This window comes from Triturus cristatus, chromosome 1_2 (assembly GCF_964204655.1).
Source record: "Triturus cristatus chromosome 1_2, aTriCri1.1, whole genome shotgun sequence".
Classification (NCBI taxonomy): Eukaryota; Metazoa; Chordata; class Amphibia; order Caudata; family Salamandridae; genus Triturus; species Triturus cristatus.
In genome coordinates this window covers 771,648,966-771,671,842 of record NC_140580.1, presented here as the reverse complement: position 1 = coordinate 771,671,842, position 22,877 = coordinate 771,648,966, and the positions used below count along the sequence as shown (strand labels likewise).

General features: G+C 42.7%; 1 protein-coding gene across 1 annotated transcript in view; it reads left to right on the top strand.

Moving 5' to 3' along the window:
* Positions 1–22,877, top strand: part of LOC146868007 (uncharacterized) — a 170,190-nt gene that overhangs the window by 89,331 nt on the left and 57,982 nt on the right. Inside the window, exons 9-10 of the mRNA XM_085615163.1 lie at positions 12,482–12,597; positions 21,542–21,673. Of these exons, the coding sequence (XP_085471289.1) occupies positions 12,482–12,597; positions 21,542–21,673 (248 nt within the window). The remainder of the gene's footprint in view (positions 1–12,481; positions 12,598–21,541; positions 21,674–22,877) is intronic.

Sequence of the window (22,877 nt, the reverse complement as noted above, 5' to 3'; positions counted from 1 at the left end):
ACTCGACTGGACTCGGAACTCCGGAACTTGGTGGGCCTCTGTATACCTCGGATCTTGCTCTCTCTCGGCTAGGCTCTGGTCGGGATACTTCGCACTTCTCACCGCCTCGTCTGGGTGTTGATCGCAGCCTCAGTCGTCCCCGCTTGGCCGGAGGGAGATACAGGAAATCCTGCAGGTACGCGTTTTTGTCCGTTCAGCTGTGGCAGGAGACCGGGCCTGCAACGCACCGCCGGCGCGTGAGATGAGAAAGTGTCCCTATTCGGGCGCCAATTTATCTGGTAAATTTTTCATTACCGGTACTATTTTTATGCGGTAAAGTCTATTAAGAATAACTCAGTAAATATAAGAGGCAGAATCCGTGGTATTAGAGGTTTAAAAAGGCTTTATTCCTATACAAAGGAATGCAATTCGAATTGCGGGCTTCTATTCCATCACCACGAAAGTTCAGGAAGGAAGGGCATACATTATTGACAGATAGGCAGTTTTATAGAAAATACATTACAGTGAAACAGATGCAAGAGGCGTAACAGCTGATAGTACAGATAAAAGGTGCATACGTAACTAATAGAGGCGGATGTATGGGCGTAATTTAATAAACGTCATCATACATGATGTCACAAGTGGGTGGATCCATAAGAGAATCTTGCAATGTCAGCAGAAATATTTGACAGAGATGCGCGCGCAGCCGCATGACGTGTGATTGACGTGCAACTAGAGGGTGAAGGGGACTTGACATTTAGCTCTACATGTGGAGACAGAAGTCTGGGGGTCATGTCAACCTAATCCCAAATCATATCTAATATCCTATGTTTAAAGAACTGTGTTATCCAAAAGGAGAGGTCTCTAGGATAGAATCTATTCTATATTGACTGTTAGTGCGTGTACAAGCGTCTAAGTGTCTACACTAGATGCGAGGGGGTAGGAATATTCCATGGTAACGGGGCTATGAATTACTTGCATGAGGACAGCGAGGCCTGGCCCTTTGCACGATAGCTGGAGGAATGTTTACCTAAACTACTAGACAGGAATGCATCGGATGAGGAGCGGAGTAGATAATCTTGAAGGTGAAATACAGTTTTTGGCAGGCGACAGGCTGGATCAGGCACCGTTAGCCGCGCAGGGAGTAGGACAAAGTTCATGGATACAGATGCAGGCTCAGACAGGAGCTTTCAGAGGCAGAAGGCAGGAAAAGGCTTGATGACAGAATTCTGGGCCTACTCGCCTGAATCTGTAAAATGTGGAAAGTGAACCACATAAAGTCGGTGGCCTTTCATACTTAGGAATGGAATATCTGACCCATTCATGGCGGATCTGAAAGAGGACATGTTGACGGTGGACGCACATATATTTGCGTCTTCAAAACTGGAGCAGGAGGGAACATACATGTACTTATAGCATGCACATGGAGCCGTTGGGGTCTACGATAGGGGACATAACTGATCACAAAATTCATATTTCCTCAGAGGGACAACCTCCCTGTGTCCCTTTGAAAGAGCGGATCTCAGTAATAGGATGATGTTATTGCAAAATAAAGGGTAGGACAGCCCAATGTTAAAAAAGGTCTCTGATATTTAAAACATGACACTGTGCAAAGTGTGTGCAGTGTGGCATCAATGATCAAAGTTAAGAATAATCAATAGCCATTTGTTAGGGGCTGATGGTCACTCTAATACTATTCTTTATATTTGTGATTTAAAGCACATAGAGCCATATCCTCCACAAAAGGGGTTCAGTGACAGCTGATGTTTTTATGATGTCTGGTATATCACAAAGGTTATAATCAACAGGTGAAAGACACAAATATTGTTGAAAAAAATAGTGTGACATGAATATTGTGTGAAAAATATTGTCACTACCAAAGTATCATGGAGTAGAGTATCGCAGGTAAAAAAATCACTTTTTTAGTATATAATATCATTGACTTTAATATAGTTGTAAAACACATCGTTTTTTTCATTATTTTAATATATATTAGTATATTAATTTAAGGTGTTATTGTTAGTAACATTATTATTATTATTTTGCTATTTTAATTAGTAATTTATCACGTAGTAGTGGGTTACTGGGATTGTCTGGAAAGAGGGTTGTAAATTAATAAAAATTGTTATTAATTTAATTTTAAGGGTTATTCATCTTTATTGTATTTTGAATATTTAATTGTTTATTAAGTATGAAGATTGTTTAATTGTTTCATTGTCATTTTATCTATTATGTCTAATTTGTTCATTTTAATGTACATCTCAATTCTTTTATTTTTGTTAGTAACTTATATTCTAGTAACGGGTTGTTGTGTATGATGGGGAATTTTAATATATTTAATTAACCAGATTGTTTAAGTTTTCTATTATTTATTTAATTATATATTTACATTTTTATACTTTTATCATTTATATTTTAGTAGTGGGTTTTTGGTTCTGCAAGGAAATAGTATGGGAAGTTATTGAAATTAAGTAATTGTTTTATTAATTAATATTTGTAATTAATTGATCAATTGATAAATAAATATGTATATTTGTACTTGTTACCTTATTATGTGAATTATTTTTTGTATTTAAAAAATATTAATATAATGGTGCAAACTTTAAATAAAATTTACAGTTTATTTTGTATTGTATTAATACTTACATTTTAATTGTTTTATTTAAGTACTTTATTGATTATTTTTGTATTTTTTTGTGTTTTATTCTTTTTGGTGTTTGTGGTTTCTGGGTTGGAAGGGTGAAGTGAATTTAATTCATTTAGTTTAAAGCTTTGTTTAAGAATATTTTATAGTTTATTAAGTTAGTATTGCCTAGTTCATATAGTGTGTCTTTTTATATATAGAATGTGGTTTAATCATTTCCCGTGGTTAGGTATTTAAATGTTCTCTAAAAAATGATTTTAAGTTGGAATGGTATATGTAACCCCTCTGAAGTCCATCACTTTCATTACTACTGTTGCTCAGACTGGAGAGTGAATTGAAACTCTAACCCTTTCGAAGTCTAACACTGTCTCTACTGTTGCTTACACTGGAGATTAAATAGTAAATCTAACCACTCTAAAGTTCAACACATTTCCTACTGTTGCATACATTGGAGTGGAAAGAGTAAATATAACCTCTGCGAAGTCCAACACTTTCTCTAATGTTGCTTAGATGAGAGTGGGATAGTAAATCTAACCTCTTCAAAGTTCAACACTTTCCCTACTGTTGCCGAGGCTGGAGTGGGAACTGCTTAGGCTGGAGTGGGAATAGCAACTCTAACTCCTCAGATGGCCAACACCTTCCCTACTGTTGCATGCATTGGAGTGGGAATAGTAAATATAACCTCTTTGAAGCCCAACACTTTCTCTACTGTTGCATATACTGGAGTGGGAATAGTAAATCTAACCCCTTTGATTTCCAACACTTTCCCTATTGTTAATTTGACTGGACTGGGAATAGTAAATCTATCCCTTCTGACGTCCAACACATTCCTAACTACTGCATGCATTAGAGTGGAAGTAGTAAATGTAGCCTTTCCAAAGTCCAGCACTTTACCTACTGTTGCTTAGATTAGAGTGGGAAAAGTAAATCTAACCCCCCTGAAGACCAACATTTTCCATACTGCTGCTAGACTTGAGTGTAAATAGTAAATCTAACTGCTCTGAAGTCTAACACTTTTTCTGCTGCTGCATTAATTGGAGTGGGAGCAGTAAATACAACCTCGCCAAAGTCCAGCACTTTCCCTACTCCTACTTACATTTGATTGGCATTGTACATCTAACCCCTCCAAAGTCCAACAACGTCACGACTGTAGTTTAGACTGGAGTGTAAATAGTAAATCTAACCCCTTCAAAATCCAGCACTTTCCCTACTGTTGCATTCAATGGAGTGGGAATAATAAATATAACCTCTCTGAAGTTCAACACTTTCCCTACTATTGCTTAGATTGGAGTGGAAATAGTAAATCTAACCCGTCTAAGGTCCAACATTTTCCATATTGCTACTTAGACTGGAGTGGGAATAGAAAATCTACCTGCTCCGAATTCCAACACTTTCCCTACTGTTGCTTATCCTCGAGTAGGAACTGCAAACCTAAGCTGAGTAAACAGGCATACATGAATGGGCGCTTGTACGTTTGTTTTCTTATTCTTCATAGTTGCTACAAATGAACCTTGACTTTTTAGTGGTGTCGATGTAGTCCACTTATTCACTTTCGTTTTTAATGGCATAGGTCGGGGCACTAGAGACAGCTCAGGCATAATATTTATTGATGCACCACTATTGATAATGAAAGGCATTGGGCAACAATTGACCTTTAGTGTGATCTTCAGAAAATGTTTGAATGACTTTAGCACTTTTTCATGTCGGTTTCTCTTGGACCAGTGTTTTTCCTTATAGGCGGCCAGTCTAACACACCCAAGCTTTTCTGAGGTGAACATCAACATGGCACACCCATGTTCTTCACTTTCACTTGATATTGACATGGAAGAACTGTTTGGCAAGATTTAGATGCCAATCGACTTGGCTTCAATTTACCTCAGTTGATGTTGTTTGACCCTATGGGCATGCATTGAACGTCACTTATGGAATGTTCGATTGCCCATGTTGTTTTTGCGCCATGACGCTCCTACTTTTTCTTTTGCCTTGCACTCCATCACAAAATTATTTTCCTTTCCACAGCCTTTGCAGACCTGCCCAATGATGGGACATTTACCTTTGTGTGGAAGCAAAAATCCACACCTGAAACACAACTTCTTTTGCTGTGGAGAATTCACTTTGTGTCCCTTGGCTTTGTGCTTTTGCATATTTCTCACATTTACGACTGACTCATTTTGGGCTCCACCGGCCTCCATGTCAGCAGCTTGTCGATTAGCACATGCTTCAGCTCTGGCAGCCATAAGAACTTGCTCCAGACCAAGGGCCTGATTATGGATTTGGTGGTCCTGGTGTGGGCCGCCACGCCAGCGCTGTTCTCCAAGACCACCAAACTCGATCACCGCCCACCTGCCAGATTACGAGTAATCTCATGGTCTGGCAGGTGGTCCTTTGGCGTTCCCACGACAGTGCCTATTAAAAAGGCACCTCAATGGGAATACCAAAGCCTATTCCTGCATGGCATTTGTTGGCGATATCGAATGGCGGTGGTGGTTTCAAGAAGGTGACAGCATTGTAACCATTGGTGGAACTTAATGACGCGGAGAGCATAATTCTTTCCTCCGCTGCTTGGTGATCTCCTTCATGCAAACCATCTCTGAGGTCTTGCGACGTGCCGGCAAATGGCCACAATTCTGATCCTCTCGGCTCTCTGCACTTCGGAAAACTTTGGATTTGTTTTGAGCTCCACTCAGCAACATGTTTGGGTGCCGGCTTCGGATCTGGGCATCTTTATAAGCAACACATGGGTGCTTTCACTGGGGTCACTCCCTCCAGCACTGTGGCATGATACCTCTCTTTACTAAGAACAGATGATCAACATTCTAAACCAGCATTCAATTCAATATGCTCTAATGCTTAAGTCACAGTTCTACAGAGTCCACCAGGAGCCACAAAGGTTCCATCATTACATGCTCACACAACACTACACTTTCCTCTAACAGCATCAGAGTCCTCTGTAACCATAAAATGCCCTTTCCTTCAATAACATGAAAGTGCCTAGTTCTCACCATCTGTGTTACAGTGTCCTCTGTTCCAAATGCTTGGACTTGCTACTCCTCCAACCACAAAAATAAGTGTTGACACCATATATCATGACTGAGGGTCCTATGCTCCAACATCATAAACCAGTGCTCACTCCTCCATTAGCATCAACACATGCCAGCAGCCCCATTACCCCAGAGGCCTTACATTATTTAAGTCTGGCCCAGTGTTTGTTGTGATAATTCGTCACCTGATACAATTCCATTCCATGGGGTTAGAATTTTTGGAGTAAAAAGAAATAGCACATTTTACAATATTTTCCCCAGAAGTGCAGAATATAATGAATTTAGGTGTGAAATTTCTAAGGTTTTATTCTGGTAGGTTTGGCCAGGGGCTTCACAGGGAAAGGTCAGATGGAGCTCTTTGACCAAGCACCACCATTAAGGGTCCCTACTCTTCTTCAATAACATATTTCTGAATAATAATCAAGGATTGGCAAAGCTAATGGGTTATGCCTTTTTCATGCGACTGGCGAGCTGCTGGGTTTGTCAATGTTTGTCTGTAAAGTACTGTTTCATAAAAGTAAGAAGAAAAACATTCAAAATGCTGGAGGAAAAGCAAACACATATCTTATGGTATCTCAAAATTCGATGTTCAATGTTTTCAATCTTTATAAATGCATGGGTTATTTTTCAATTACTTTTCAGTTATGAAACTCTAAACAGAATTTAAAAATCATTAGGAAGTGTCGGAAGGTAAAAAGGAACCATTGTGATGGCCTAATTCACTTTCAACTTAACTCAGCCATTCAGTCCTTCAAAGTCGCCCAAGGACCAGATTTATGGGCCTTCAGGAGAAGTGTTGTGCTAATACACCTTCTGCCCCAGACACAAATGGAGTAAGTGGAGCAGATGGCCCTTCCTCCAGCACCGTAAAAGCTTTTGTATGCCAAAGCTTGTTTTTTCATGCAACATCAGGAATACAAAACAACCCATAAAATTTGCTTTTCAGTCATACCCCAGCAAAAATATCCCTGTTGCTGTCCTTTTACAGACAAGCTGGGAAGGATTGATTCTCACTTACTTTTTCACTTAGGAGACTTTAAAAATAATTTTAAATGAATTAGGAAGTGTCAGAATGTAAAGGGAAACCCTTGTGAAGATCTAATTTACTTTCCACTTGGCTCAGCCATTTGGTCCTCCATAGTAGCCCAGGCACCAGATTTATGAGCCTTCGGTATAAGTGTTGTGCAAAGTACACCTTCTACTCCAGATACCACCAGAGTGAGTAGAACATATGGTCCTTCCTCCAGCCCCATAAAAGCCTTTGTATTCCAAAGCTTGTCCTTTCATGTAATATCTAGAATAGAACAAGCATTTGCAATGCAATAGGTCTCGCATTTCGAGAATTTGAGCTATTGCCATTGTAAATGACAATGTCTTTTATTTATGTGTTTTGAAAACCTGTAAGCGGTGCCTAAACAAGCACGTTGTGCTTATTGTCCTTGCTTAAGAACAGCAAGGCTGGCAGTAAAAGAGCCCCAGTTACTGCCTGCCTTGCTTCTCATAATCAACGACTATAAGTACAAATAAAATTAGTCGTTTAGAAATGTGACAAAATAATTATTATATAAATTCCAGATTAGGTTGTACTCTATGTGGAGCTGATGAAGGGAAATTTATAGAAGGTCTAATATATATGAGATGTGGTAGGTGCAGTACAGCAAGCTGCGCCTAGATGTCCCTAGTGAGCAAGGCACCAGCACTGCTTGTCTAGGTGCCTAGAGGTCCCTAGTGAGCATCATAAACTTTGAAGATATGGTAAATCTACCCTACCCATAATGCATTGCATGCAAGACAGTACCACAGTGCATTCAAATAGCTATGTCCATGTATACAATTAGTAGCTTTGAAATGTGAAAAAATAATTATTATATGAATTCCAGATTAGGATGTACTCTATGTGGAGCTGATAAAGGGAAATTTATAGAAGATCTAATATAAATATGAGATGTGCTAGCGAGTAAAGTAATCTCTGCCAATCTAGTTTAGGACTAAGTGAGTGTCCTGCCTGAATGTCTTTAAGAAAGTAGTGCCTTGAGGCTGTAATTGTAACAACACATGTAACAGGGGTGAGAGACAAGGCGGTACTAAGGAGGGACTACAAAGCCTAATGACCAATGAAAAGCCACCATTTACAAAGGACAGGGACAGGAGCCATTTAGAAAAGATGGGTGGAGCTTTAACCACATATCCTGAATACAGCATGTCTCGAAGTCACAGCGCAAGCGCTGCCTAAATGAGACCTAAAAAACTCAGCAGCTGCTAGAGAAAGGGCAGCCTCGCATGCGATTTACACAGCAAACCAGGCAGAAATGGGAGGCAGCTCAGTCTCCCGTACAATAAACTAATCAGAAGCTGAATGTAGCTCAGTCTCTCTGTAGAATAAACTTGGCAGCCGCTGGAGGCAGCTCAGTCTCTGGATACCTAAGCTAGCAGTCACTGGAGGCCGCTCACTCTCAGGTACAATAACCAGCACAGAAGGTGGAGGCAGCTCACTCTTAGGGTACAATAAACTTTGCGGGAGGTCACTACAATAAAAATCCATTATTTGCAATAAAAATGCAAAAATAAACACGCGGCTGCCTTTGGCAAAGCCGAGTGATAACAAACAAAGTGCGCAGCGGCTATTTAGGAATTTAGGAGCCACTGTGTCCCGCCGCTTGTAAAAGATGCAATCCTGCCGGGCGGGGCCAAAAGGAGACAGGGTGGTAACCAGGAGGGACTAAAAACCCTCCTGGACAATCAGAACACCCGGTTTTGCATAATTGGTGATGCAATACGACGCGCACCAATGCAAAACACGGGCGGAGCTGGGACACTGCTTCTTGGAATCGTATTGATTCCAAGAAGCCCTCGTAGGACGAGCAGCGCATGCGCTGCTTACGGCAGGCCGAGACCTAAAAACAACCCTTCAGATTTGCTTTTCAGTCATACCCCAGCAAAAATATTCCTGTTGCTGTCTTTTAATGGACAAGCTGGGAATGATTACGTCCCTCTTACTTTTTTACTAAGGAATTTCTAAAAGATATTAGGAAAGAATTAGGAAGTGTCAGAATGTAAAGGGAAACCATTGTGAAGGCCTAATTCACTTTCCACTTCACTCAGCCAGTTGGTCCTCCATAGTAGCCCAGGGACCCAGTTTATGAGCCGTCAGAAGAAGTATTATGCTAAGTACACTGTTTGCCTAAGACCGCACCGGAGTGAATGGAGCAGATGGCCCTTCCTTCAGCACCATAAAAGCCTTTATATGCCAAAGCTTGTATTTTCATGCAATATCTGGAATGGAAAAACAGCCCTTAAGGTTTGATCTTCAGATTACCCCAACAAAAATATCCCTGTTGCTGTCCTTTTACAGACAAGCTGGGAAGGATGGGAAGCAACACAGCATGGGGGAGTTGGGTGGGTATTTGATGGGGTAAGTAGCACACATACTACAAAACATAGCAAAATCTGCTCCCTAAGGGTGAGCAGTGGAAAGATACAAGTCAGCTAACCAGAAGAATCGCAAAAAGGTTATGCTCAATAGGAGGAACACACAAAAGAAGAGTGTTACAAATGGGATTTCTGGTTGGCTAGGGCTTGCGCCAAAGCCAGGCAGAAACCACCACTCTAAGTCAGGGCTGGGGAGTTACACGCGAAAGATAACCCCTGCTCACCCCCTTGGTAGCTTGGCACGAGCAGTCAGGCTTATCCCGGAGGCAATGTGTAAAGCATTTGCGCACGCACCCAGCAACAACACCCAAGGCCCACCACAAAAGAAACTCCACACAAGGATATATATAAAAATAGCCTTTGTATTATAATAAACACATTAGATAATATTCACACAATTTACACTGTGCCAACTGGCACTGGGCGGAATTTACAGGGGACTATTTACACAAGACTGGGCCACATGGATCACTGTCAGAATCATCACAAATCACCAAATTGTAAATGTAGAAATGTAGAACAAATAATAAATGTAGCGCACAACCAGTAACCACTGGTAAAAGGTAAGTGCACCCTACGCAATCCTAAACACCTTAGGCATATATCACGCAGGGAACCATGAACACACTAGCATAACGTATACTAGGAAAACAGTCTCCTACGCATGGACACAGTCTAGGAAAAAAATAAGCATAAAGGCAATACAGATGGCACAAAAGTACCCATGTAGGAATAATCATGTACCCTAGGTGAGGGCATAACACAGAAAACTGCCCCCAGGCCAACTTGGCCTCTCAGGGGCTCACATGCCCTTTGTCCACAATGTCAGGGCTGGGCTGCGCACGCAGCAGAAACAGCAGGGCAAAAGATCAGGGCTAAACGTGGCAGCTGCCCACTACTTGCTGGGCAGCTGTTGAAATCAAAGAAAGGGCCTGGCACTTACTGTGCCCTCTGAACCCAAGTCCAGAACGTTGCAGCTGCCCTCTGTCTGGCGGGGCAGCTGTGAGTATGTAAATAGGCCCGGGCACAACCGTGCTCTATGGGCCTCACTGGGGCTCTCCAATCAACTCTGCCCCACTCCTTGTAGCTGCCTGCACTCTTGCAGGGCAGCTGGGGAACGTAGGGGAAACAAACATTGGCACCAAAGTGCTGGCCAGACTCAGGCCCTCCTTGGAGGAGGAAGACACGGCCCCCTCTCTACTCCACTCACCGGGCTGTCTTGGCTGCTCCTCTGGTGGGGTCCTCCCGTTCTTTACAGGGGCCTCTGCAGCTGCAAACGGGCTGTCTTCTTCACACGGGAGCCCCGCCAGCCACTGCAGCACTCCTCCGTGCCTCACTCGGCACCACGGGGCTCTCCCTCGCTCTCGGGGGCCCCGGGTGCAAACGCCGCCTTTGTCCCCGTGATCTTCTTCCCTTTCCAGAAGCGCGGGGTAGGCTCCCGTCCGCTTCCTGGTTCGTGGAGCGCCCCGCCCACACCAAGGCCGCCCTTCTGGACTTCCGGGTCGCGGCGGTGATTTTCCTTTGGCGGCTGCTCAGTGCGGGGTGGGCACCCGCTCTTTCGGCATGCAGGCAACGCGGGGTGGGCACCCGCTCAAAACCGACAGAAACGCGGGGTGGGCACCCGCTGTTTTAAATATGCTAAAAAGCGGCACAGATGCGGGGGGGGGGGCTCCAGCCAAAGAAAGTAACGATCAGCGGGGTGGGCACCCGCTCTTTCAGCATGCAGGCAACGCGGGGTGGGCACCCGCTCCGTAGATACGTATAATTGTGGGGGAATCTCCATGCCGGGGATTTCCTTACAAAAAATGATCGCAGCTTCGTGCTGCAGTGGGAAATCAGGAGCGCTTCTCCTCTTGATAATAAACCGCTTCTTAGAAATAAAAATTCAGCGCTTCCCAGGCAACCACGATTTAGCGCTTCCCAGGTGCCTGAGGGCAAGGTCCAGGGTCAAAGTCCTTAGGAAGGCAGGGGGGCAAGGGCTGGGCTCAGGGGCCAGCTCACAGGGCCCTCCAGGCAGGGAGGCAGTCCCCAGTGGCGGTCCTCCTTTGCCCAGCAACAGCAACAGGCCCCCCCAGTTAGGATCAGCAGAGAGCACTTTACATGGGGTCACATCCCCTTTTTATACACAGGTTTCCTTTGTCTCAAGGTGCAGGGAAGGGGCGAACCAGATGCAACTGGTTCCTTAGCACTTTGTTTTGCTCAGCCCCTCTCCCTATTCACAGAACAGGCCAGGGTCATCAGTCGCACCACAGGGGGCGGAGCCAGCATTGTGTGGGGAAAGCCCAGCCCTATTCAGGTCCCAGGTGTACTCCTCCCACCTATCTGGATGTAAATCTCCCTATCCACCACTGGGGCAGACCCATCCTGACTCCTGGAGCCAGGCACACCAGCCAATCACACGCCAGACAGTCACTTCACATTTATGCCAGCGTCTAGAAGTGGCACTTCTATACTAGACACAGCAACGCCGCACACATCATCGCGCAGCATTCACTCTCACGAGTTCGCACATACCAAACTCGACCCTGCACTCCCCACGCATCAGGAACTACCATGGACACATACACTCCCAATGCATTCCTATGGGAGGGCAGGTCAGTCTCACTAAATGTAACAGCGCGCACGCACTTTCCACTGGGACACAGTGTAAAAGCACCTAGGGGCCTAAAACCACTCACACAACATCGGGAAAAAGCTAAGATAATCGCAAAAAGTTTAGGGGTGAACCTGCCAGAAGGGCCAAGTCCAACAAAGAGGATGGCAAACCATTGAATAAGAAGCAAGCAGAGATGAGTGTGACAATAAAGCCAACATATGATAAGCACTGGGCAGTCTGCTAGCCACTGTCATTTCACAATAGGTCTTTTGTAACCACACAGCTTGTGTTTTCTGCTATGCATGGCTTAAAAGAGGTACTTACTGCTTTCCTCTTGTTGCAGTTAATGCCCAACACAACTAGGTGGCACCAGATACTGTTTTTGACTCTTAATTTGTAACAGCTCCTTGGGTCAGAAACCAGGGAAAGGCCCTGCAAACGTTTTGGCCCTTGCCTCACTAAAGCTTGTAATATGGCTGGGTTTCACCAGCCTAGATTTCAATCCAGAAGTTGTACCTTCTTGATCGTACCTGGTAATTATCGGATGCAGATAATTCTGCATAACTTAAAATTCTGAACCCTCAGGGGCTTGTGCAGGGGTCTGAATTTAACGGGCTACTCATAATGAGGGTCTCAATGAGGTGATTTCATGATATTCTGATTCCTAACAGGCCGTGTGCTCCTCGGAGTAATACATACATGTCTTACCAACAGCCATGATCGCCACTAACATGCAATTGTTTCACATGATTGAATAACATTTTAACATCAGATATATATTTCCTTGTACAGAGACAAGAAATATTTTGGAATTGGCGAATCAACTAGAACAAAATTTGGCATCTCAGAGGAAAAATGCTGAGGAAGTTTCCATCCTGAAAAGCAAGAAAGTTAACAGGACATCAAAGGTACTTAGAAAGGCATGGGGTTTCTCAATACATGCTTGAAATGTGGTAAATGTACACTTAAATGACTTGTATTCGCAGTGAAACAATAAACTACATGCAATTATTTAAAACAATGTGAATAAGTAATGATCGTAGGATTTGGCTATATCTCAAAGTCAAAGGTCTCGGCCCAAATGTGTCCTTAGATACCCTTTACAGACTAAAGTAAAGATACCCTCTGTGCCTGATTTAGAGTTGGATGGCAATGAAAAACCTTCCTAATAGGTGGTGTCATTTAATAACATGTTTGAGGGATTTCCACCACTGGATTAACTACAAAGTGTAACACTTCTGCTGGAACTAAGAACATTTTTATTTGCCAGCTTTAAATCATACGCATAGATGTGTAATGACTTTACAACTAATCCCATGTCCTGTGTCCCGTGCCCTGAGTACCAGTACAGAGTAAAAGATACTTTAAACTGGGTCAGAAACTTTAACGAACATGTTAACGAGTAACCAAACCCCATGGGGTAATTATGTTCTTATTAATTAAAGATGTCAAATATGTACAAGCCTTTAAAAGCAAATTACACCAAGCTGTTCACCACTTCGTAAATCACACACAACCACATACATGTGCCGAATTAGTCACTATGACGAGGGTACGTTATTTCACCCGCAACAAACACATTAATAAAGAGGTTTTCTACATCAGAGAAGGTTTTTCCTTGATACTGCACACATCTGGCAGGCACCCACCCAGGAAACAGCACTTTGTCCGCTGTTTGTCCCGTCCTCTGCTGATATACCCCCTGTTCTGCTTATTTAGAGTGAGCCGCTTGTACGGCCTCCATAAGTATTGTCATTCATGAAGCTGATCACTGCTACTGAATATATTTCCAGGACATGAGTCGAGGTGGTGGAGGGATTCACGCATTAGAGCTCCACAGCTTCCTAGTTTTGGGCCTACCAGGTACACTGGGATCCTCCTCAGATTGAGGGACATTTCTTGCTCTTGAGAACGTGTACTATGGGAACTAACATTTATCTTGCCGTCACAAGGCTGCCTTTAGAATTGCCACCTAAATGGGCAAAAAGGAAGATGCACAGGGAGCTTTCCCCCTCCTAATAATGATAAACATGCATGTGATCCAGTCATTGCATTCAGTTCAGGGACATTTCACCACCAGAATTTCACTGTACCACACACACAGCGTCAGTTACCATTTGACACCACAAATTCAGCACTGCAGTCATCTCATTCCACTATGCAATACTCTCCCTTCCCCATGTCTATTTTCTTGTCTGCCACTCGTATCTCTGCGCTCTCTTGCTGCTTCAAGGGAGACCAAAAGAGTCAGAGTAAATGAAAGTGTTCCACCAAGGTGTAGTGGTGGACCATGGGCAGGATGTGAAGCCAGGACTGATACAGAGATCCACCTTCATGTTTGACCACTTCCTTTAGCCTTTTTTTTTACCAGCTGTTTTAGGACGAGCCTAGGCAACGCGCATGTGCTGTCTCTTGACATGATGTATCTCTTTTGTGGGCTTTTGGCACACCCATCAATTTTCATTGGTGATTGTTTGTGTCATTCTTAAATCTGGGTTTTTCCTTGGTGCATTGGTTGTATTTGTCCCTCCTTTGTGTGCTTGGTTCCCTCCCATGGCAACTCGCCCTATTACATGTACTCTACACTAGTGTTGATTTATGCTTATTGCGGCACACTATTTTTGTGTTTCCTCACGCTTGTTTTATTGAAATGTGGTGTTATATGTGCTTGAACAGTGAAACAGGGAAACACAGTCTTTTTTCTGCATTTGTACACCAGCCCTAAAGGCTGAAGGACTTGCAGAACTGGAGGTGTCTTCCCCGTCCAGTTTCAGGCATCTAAGAAAGACAGCTGGCACCTCTACGTCTCGCTTGAAAGTTTTACAAAAGCGGGTTTGTTCTTGGTCTTCAGGCAGCTCCGTGAATACATTTCTTGTGGCCTAAGGTTACTGCGAACCATCATTTCACGTTTATTCCTTCTCTTTCAAGTTGTAGAGTGTTCAAGCCGTTATCTAGTCCCTTTGCCATCTCAGATGAGTAAACCACTAAAACTACAGTTTGTACAACTGTGGAGGGCAGCCAATTTATTCAAATTCTGTTATGGCAATTCTTTAAATGCTTAGATCACCCAACTTTTGCACATTTATTGAGTCTCACTGGGGGCCTTAAGATTAATTTCTAAGGTGCTTAGTCTGAAAGGGTACGAGTCTTGCTGTCGGGTACGGCTTTACCGCTGATGGCGCCAGGTGCGACAATCATTTTTGGTGCCCCCCCAATGCCCTCCTTCTTCATGGATTGCTTCATTACCCCTCTCCATTAGTGCCCCTCCTCTCTCCATAGCAACTCTCTAACATACGTTTAAATTGTTTTTAAGCGCTACTCATAATTTACTGACACTCAGTTCTGTGATCTGCATGGTACACATTCATGCAGCTGGCACATTAACCCTCCGTGCTATTTTACGATGAGTCTAAACTGCCACTAGTCAAAATTCCGATCGCTCACATGTAGGAACATAACCACCAGTTATATTGACATTATTATTGCTGCCTGAAAACTGCTGGATGCACAAGGAAGTTCAAAGTTTTAAACCAAAAGTTCTTTTTATAAACAGCGCCCCCCACCAAAGTCAGCAGTAGGTGCGGCTGCACCGGTTGCACCGCCCTAAAGCAAGCCCTGCCTGCTCTCTTTGTTGTAAGGTTTGTTACATTCCAAAGAATGCTGTTAAGGATCAAGAAATTGTTCTCATCTTTTTATGTTTTATATTATTAATGCATGCTTTCATTTGACACTTGTACAGTAAGCACTAAACAGATCTCTTTCAAGTGACAGCTTGTTTCTATGGCTTTTGCATCTGTTGCATCAACCTAGCATGGGACTCTGTGCTCCCAAAGGGTGCAACAGGCTCCATCCAGCATTTGAGCCAACTCGTGATCTGCCCTTTCTCTCTCTCTCTCTGTCTACGTCAGTACCCTTTAATTCCTCATTTATTTATGGACGAGGTTTGTGATGTGCCGATTGCACCGGTTAGTGAGTACAAAAGCGGGATTATCTTTGTCATTGTGCACAAACTGGAAGATGTGCAGAGCTGGTTTCTTTCCTTGCTCATCCTGTCGGCTCACAGTCCTCTTTCTGTTCGGTGCCTATCCTCAGTGCCCCACCATCAGCTGGTGGGTGGTCATTGCCTTTTTGAACATCTGCCTTACTTTGAGATTAATAAGGTTTATTTGGAAAGAGCAACCAGTCCCTCTCTCTCTCGTACACTCTCTCACCCCTCCCTCTCGCTTTCTCACGCACACTTCCTACCTCTCTCATGTGGTTGACTGAAGGTCTAAGAACACAGTTTCTTTCCTGTGCCTTTTTAAGGTTTCCGTCCCTCAATCTCATGCTCTCCTCCTCTTCTTGGGGTGTCTTTTGCGTACACAGGCACTCACTCTTTAAGTGTTTGTTGCCTGCTCTTCTATTCTTTCTCTCTTTCTCACACACTCTTTCTGCTCCTCTATCTGGAGTTCATTTACCACTTTGTGCACAAACTACCTAACACTCTCTGTCTTCCTGTCTATCTATTCTGTGCTGCTCTCACCTCTATCCATCCATGTCACATAATTCCACTACACAAATCCACACCACACAAGTCCACAACTAACAATTCCAATCCAACCCATATAATTCCACTCGAAACCACATACATCCACTCCACTCTAAACAAAAATACATGGGTAAAAGACAATGTAATTACAACGACAATAGCTCTAACTCTCTCAAATGCGAGACCCATTGACATTGCCTATTGCAGTGCCCCTGCCATATCACCGCTCCACTCCTTGTAATGCTCCTTTTTATGGTCTGGCTGGACAGCGCAGGCAGCTATTAGCAGACACATATATATGCATCATTAGAGAAGTGCTTTGGCTCTGCCCAGATGTTGGGGGCCAGAAATACATGTCTTGATTGGGCAGAAGTTGTGTGCTTCCATGAAAGAGTGTTTGCCCTCCATGCAACTGTGATCATTTAGTTAATTTATCCAGCTGTCTGAGGTTGAAATTTCAGAGGCACGCAGATGGCATTATAATGCTAATAAGGTGTCTTAGATAAGCAGATAATGTGTGTTTTCTTTTGTCTGACAACAGCACAGATGTTAGGAGGGGAACCATTAACCTACTTGCATTTTAGGTCTGGCTTGACAGTGCAGCTTTCACCTGACCTTTAGCCTCCTTTAATATAATTATCCAATATTATTATACAGTCCTTTACTTCCACACAAATACATATCCATTGCCACGCTATCTACCTATGATGATTCACATTTCCAGTGGTTCTTGTTTTGGTTATTTGGTGCAAACCCCACTATACTGGTCATCGCTTATGAGAATCAGACTGATTGCTTTCTACTTCCTCATATTGATGTTTCTTTTATTGTGGCGTGTTACAACAGCGTTTCTGCTGCACATATTCCTGGGTTGTTATGGTAGGAAATGTCATTGTGCCTAGATAGCAAGTGTAAAGTGGTATCCTAGCAGAGTATTGAACTTTCTGTGTCTATTTTATTGCAAATGTTTTTGTATTGTGCTGTTTTCTCCCAGGTTTTAGTTTAGTTCCTGTTGAATTGAAGTCATTAGTGTTGCAGATGTGGTGGCAACTGCCTAAAGGTGGTGGCTGAAAATTCAGCACTGTGTAGTGTAGTCACATTCTGCAAGGACTCTACAAGGAAAAGGCACGAAGACTTGGGGGAGATTTACAAAGAAGTCAAGCAATGCAGCGCAGCCCCCCGTGAGGCTGTACTGCATTGCGCAACAGGGAGAGAGCAGTAGGGCACCATATCTTCAGAAATATAGCTCTCTCCTCCCCTTTACCTTGCGCCGGCGCTGATTACAGTGGCCGTGCACCATGCACACACCTTAGCGCCATAGCACAAGGGTGTGTGCATGAGTCTAACATAGGTTTTGTACAGGAAGGGTTCCCTTCTTGTACAAAATACTATGCCTATGAACGATGGAAAGCTTTTCCCACTTTGTATGCATGCTGCACAGTGCAGCACGCATGCAAAGTCGGAAACGCACGTAGAAATGAAAGCATTTTTCCTGTTAGCATCTACTTTGAAAGGGGGGTTACATTTTGGCGCAAAACCATGTCTACAAATCTACACCCCCTCGGCGCTAAGTAACGCAAAGCAGTGCTTTGCACTACTTTGAGGGTGCTTTCTAGCAAAAAAGTTTTGCACTGGAAAGTAAATAGCAAAATAAACATTTTGCACTGGTTAGCGTCTCTTTTGTGACGCTAACCCAACGCAAAATGTTTGTAAATCTCCCCCTTAATGTTCTAATTAGTTTCCAGTAATCCACATGACTCTAAACCCTAGACATACCCGTAAGAGTGACAAGGGACAATGACTACATTTTATGTTAATTTTAAAGATTTAGTGAAGTTGTTTGTATCTCATATATGACACACTGTTCTTTAAGTACTCTGATGAGAAATAGTTAGTCTCTTTAGAGTTAATAATAGAAAAACTAACCCCAATGATACGATATCTGTGAGACTAGATTTTTAAAATGATATTATTTATAACTAAGAAATATATTTTGACTTACACCCACGTTATGAGCATTACCTGCAAGGAATAATAGCATCATTGACTATCCTATGAAATATCAAACTTTTTTATTTTTAAACTAATTTTCACAAAATGGTGTTTAGTGCCTAGGTAGAAGTAATAGCCACCCACAGGCATTTATCACTGCTTCAGCTCCAGCAAAAATGGATAAGTGAATTTAACCTAAGCCACATCAGTGATTGGATTTTTAGCTCCTACCACAACATTGATCAAGGCTTTAACCATACTCAATCATTTGTGAATGAGTGCATATTGGTAACATTGTGCAGTGTGTTAAGCTTGCTAATTCAAATATACAATCCTGCGAATTCTTGGAAGGATATATTACACACTAAGTGCATTTTCCATACAGTCTTACGACAAAATATTCACACAGTCAAAATGACACCACAAACACAGATTTAGCACAAATGGGTTCTGACTACCCTACAATTCAGTTTGTTTGTTTTGGGGCTTTTGTAAAATAAACTCAATCTGTAATATGTTTTTCATACATTCAGTCCTATATATGGGCTGACCAGGTTCTTGCAATTAGGCTGGACGGCAGAGATATCCACACCATACCAGGCCTTTTTTAGGGAAAATCCCAGGCACCACAAAAGGGTAGAGAAGGTTGTTGCAGGTCTCATGGGAAGATGAGGAACCCAGAGTGCACACTCAGAGCATGTCCAGACAAACCCTGAAGGACCCAAGCATGAGTGTGAACTAGGAGTGAACCTCAGTGGCAAATCTCTGACGAAATCTCAAAAGAAATTTTTAAACAAAGCGCTAGGGTATGTACCCACACTATTGGTGAATCAGTTCAAATTGCATAAAGAGCTACATGAGATTTTCTGAGCACTAAGGCGTAAATGTTTTTTCAGGAACAAATCATACACACAGAATCAGGGAGACACAGGCCTTAGGAAAAAGCCCATCCTCTGTCCACTGACTATGAGCTCACCCCCTAAAATACTTACATTTGAGCAGGCAGTATTGAAAGAGATTGAGGAATAACCTACAACAAAACTATTTGACAATCTCCTGAGAATAGAAAGGGATGCCTTAATGGAGCTCAAGAACAATCAAGATATTGCAATCAAACTGGCAGAGAAGGGTGGGTCAGTAGTCATTTGAAAAAAGATGATTATAGGACTAAATATTTAAGACTGTTGGGTGGCCGTAAGAACTAACAATCCCTTGAAACTGACCCCACAGAAGCCCTTTGCAATGAGTTTAAATGTATGGTTGAGGGAGCAGAGATAGGGGGTTGTGTCTCTAAATAAGAGAAGCAAAATTCTTGGTGAACCACCATTCAGTTACCACCTACTTTTATACCCTTCCCAAGATCCATAAAAATATGATCCTCCTACCAGGGAGACTTATAGTCTTAGGGATAGGGTCAGTGTTAGTACCCTAATCATACTTCTGTGACTTCTATCTGAAACCTATAGTCCAGAAGACGCTGACTTATCTTAAAGATGCAAAATATCTCCTGAGATTGATTGAGGACTTGGACTTTGATGCAAGTAGGCAACTCCTGTTTGGTTTAGACATCAAAACCCTTTATATGAGCCTCCCAAAAACAGAAACCTTATAGGCTGGCTTATAGGCTTATAGGCTTAAAAGGGTGGAGATATGCCACACCTAGACACTTTGTCTTCGAGTGTGCCCAATTGGCCCTCTGCAAGAACTTCTTTCAGTTTGAGAATCAGCTGTACCTACAGACCCAGGGGACCTCTATGGGCAGTGCTTTTGCCCCGAGTCTGGAGGTTCTGTATGTACATAACTTTGAATCAAAGTTTGTACTGAATAAGACCAATCCTTTTAGATCAAGGAGAGTGACATGGAAAAGGTATATTGATGATGTGCTAGTGGTGTTGTAGGGACACACACACACACACACGGCCACATCCTTTATCAATTGGCTCAAATGCGTGCGACCGTAACCTCAAATTCACTATCACCATGAGCAGCATGGAAATGGTATTTCTTGACGTGAAAATCACAATGGAAGGGGGGGGAGTTGAAATCTGTAACCCATACAAAACCGACTGAAAGGAACAACCTATTAAGGTCTGATAGCTTCCACGGAACTCCCTACGGGAGAATCTAACTTATGGTCAGTTCTTGTGCCGAAGGCAAAATTGTAGTGAATCCAAAGATTACAGGGTCCAGGCTGAAAACCCTTCAGACAATAGACTGTGTGCTCCAGGCAGCATGAGTGCACGGAGGAGCGTGCACGAACCCTACAGGGAACAATGGTCCTCACTCCTCGCTGGGCAGTTCACAACTATCCGCTTGCAGCCGCTGGTCTTATGGCCCCGTGGGAATGTCTCCTTCCACTTTCTTGTTGCATGTGATTGGCCCTTTTGTCAATCTATAGACATCATTGTGTAGTCATTTGGGCTATTTATTACATGTTCATGTGAGGGACTTCCTGCTCGCATGAGACTGGTCATCCAAGTTGGTGACACCTATGACATCAAACTACATGCATCCCAGGCTCATGTGAACCTGATTAAGGAGATAGCCTAGTTTGCATCTAATTCTTCCTGGAGGCACGAGACATTATGTATTATTTTCTGTTTATTCACCAATCGTAAGTATGCACTCCAGTACTACCCACTCAGGCTGCCCTATGGTATTTCGTCGTTCAGTCCTGTTTTACTGGTTGAAAGGTGGAAGAACCACCTTTGAACTTTTTCTCTGCATTGTTTGTACCTGGTTCCAACTGTTCTGTGACTTTCCACTTAAAATCTATGGCTGTATGTCCTGACGTGATGTAGTTGTGGCTCATTTTAGTTGTAATTCTAGCACACCATACATTACTCCGGTGCTCAACAATCCATATCCGAACCTTACGTATTGTTATTTCTATGTACATCATTTCATAGGGGCAAGTAAACATGTAGATGACTCTGTTAGTGTCACAGTTGGTATATTTCCTGTTTTGCTATCTCTTTGGTAAACCTAGATCAAGCTCCCTAGTGCCTTTTGCGAGATTACATATATTGCTTTCACCACAGGAATAATGGCCCCATTAATGGTATTTATCAATTAAAGGTTGGTGCAGAAACATTGTTCTGTCACCTGTTCAGTGATGGTTGGTCTAAATCCCACAACTACCCAATATACTCAGTGAGGATGGAACGCTTTTGTTGCCTTTAATTATTCTATTGGTATCAAAACCAGGCTCAGTTTGGCAAGTTGATGGCAAATATGATATATTGATTAAATGCCCTCTATTGGCAGCATTTAATAACATATTAAAGTATATTACATTCTGTGTAATAGTAACCGAGTTCCTTTCGTATCAGCTCTCCACAATGGAAAATATGCAGCGACATGTGATGGAACTCCAATCGGGCATGCAAGTCCCAGAAACCCCTATTTCACTACAGCATGAAGAGAGAAGAAAGATACTGACAGAGTCCATCAAACACTTGCAGGTATTTATCAGAATAGAGCAGAAAAATGTGAAGGACTTTAATGCCCTAATGATATCTCAGAATGAGAAACAAGCGAGAAGAAAAGAGAGATAGAGGAGCAATTCATTTTTAGCTAGTTAGACTGGCATTTTTTTATTTTTTATTTTGTCTGAGTATCGAGCATTTTCTGTTTCTTGTTTAAAATAAGAAATTTCCCACCTTCATGAATAAATTAGACTGTTACTACAAATATTTACCGAAAAGTGCAACATTGCAATTCTTATCTTTTGACTACTCCATTTACAACTAAGTGTGCAATTTTCATATATACATTTAATTGGATCTACCTCTTTCAACTATAAATGTAAGCACTTTGGAAACACCGATGAGTTTAGTTTAACCTGGTAAATTCTAATAACGACGTATTGCCCTAAGCTCAATTTGTGTTTAGTACTTCTCATGACAAATTGTCATCAGAGACCTATGGTACCTTAGGTATGCTTTTGGTAATAAGCCAAGAAATTCTGCTGGCAATCCCTTTCACGTGGTATGGGGAGAGGGGACGGGGTTTGGGAGTGAGGGGAATAGGTACTCTGCCAGACACTGACCTATTAGTATGTTTATGAGTTACTCTTTGCAAATGTTTGTAAACTGCATATTTTTGTCAATACATTTCGAAAAATGTGCTGTAAAAAGTATTTGTGTCCATTTCGAAAAAAAAACATTGAGGGAGACCATCCTTCCCCAAAAACACTTAACAGTGTTGCCCTTGCTCCCTGTGCCCACTTGGTGCAATATGCTGCTGGCATTATGATATTTTGCGGGGCGAGTTTAAGTTTACTGTTTATCCATTCCTTAATCCCCATACAGAAATTACATGACATCGCTGCTCCCATGAGTGATTTGGGTGAAGAGACGGGAACCTGCAGACTTCAGCCCACATCCCTCATGGCAGACAATGCATTCTAGAGAAACTGTTGCATGTGCATCGCTCTAATACAGACATGGGGCCAGTCTCAAACAGTGATTGACCACCTGCATTTGGGGCACGACCCTCCCTCAGTTCTGATTGAAAGGGATGCACATTTGGAAGGTCGTGTGTGGTGTGTGTGTGTGTGGGTGTGTGCGTGTGTGGGTGTGTGTGTGTTATTTTCTGTTATGTTATGTTGGAAGCTTGTATAGCGCTTGGTTACTCCAGTTCGGAGTGTCCCCGGGCTGAATTCTG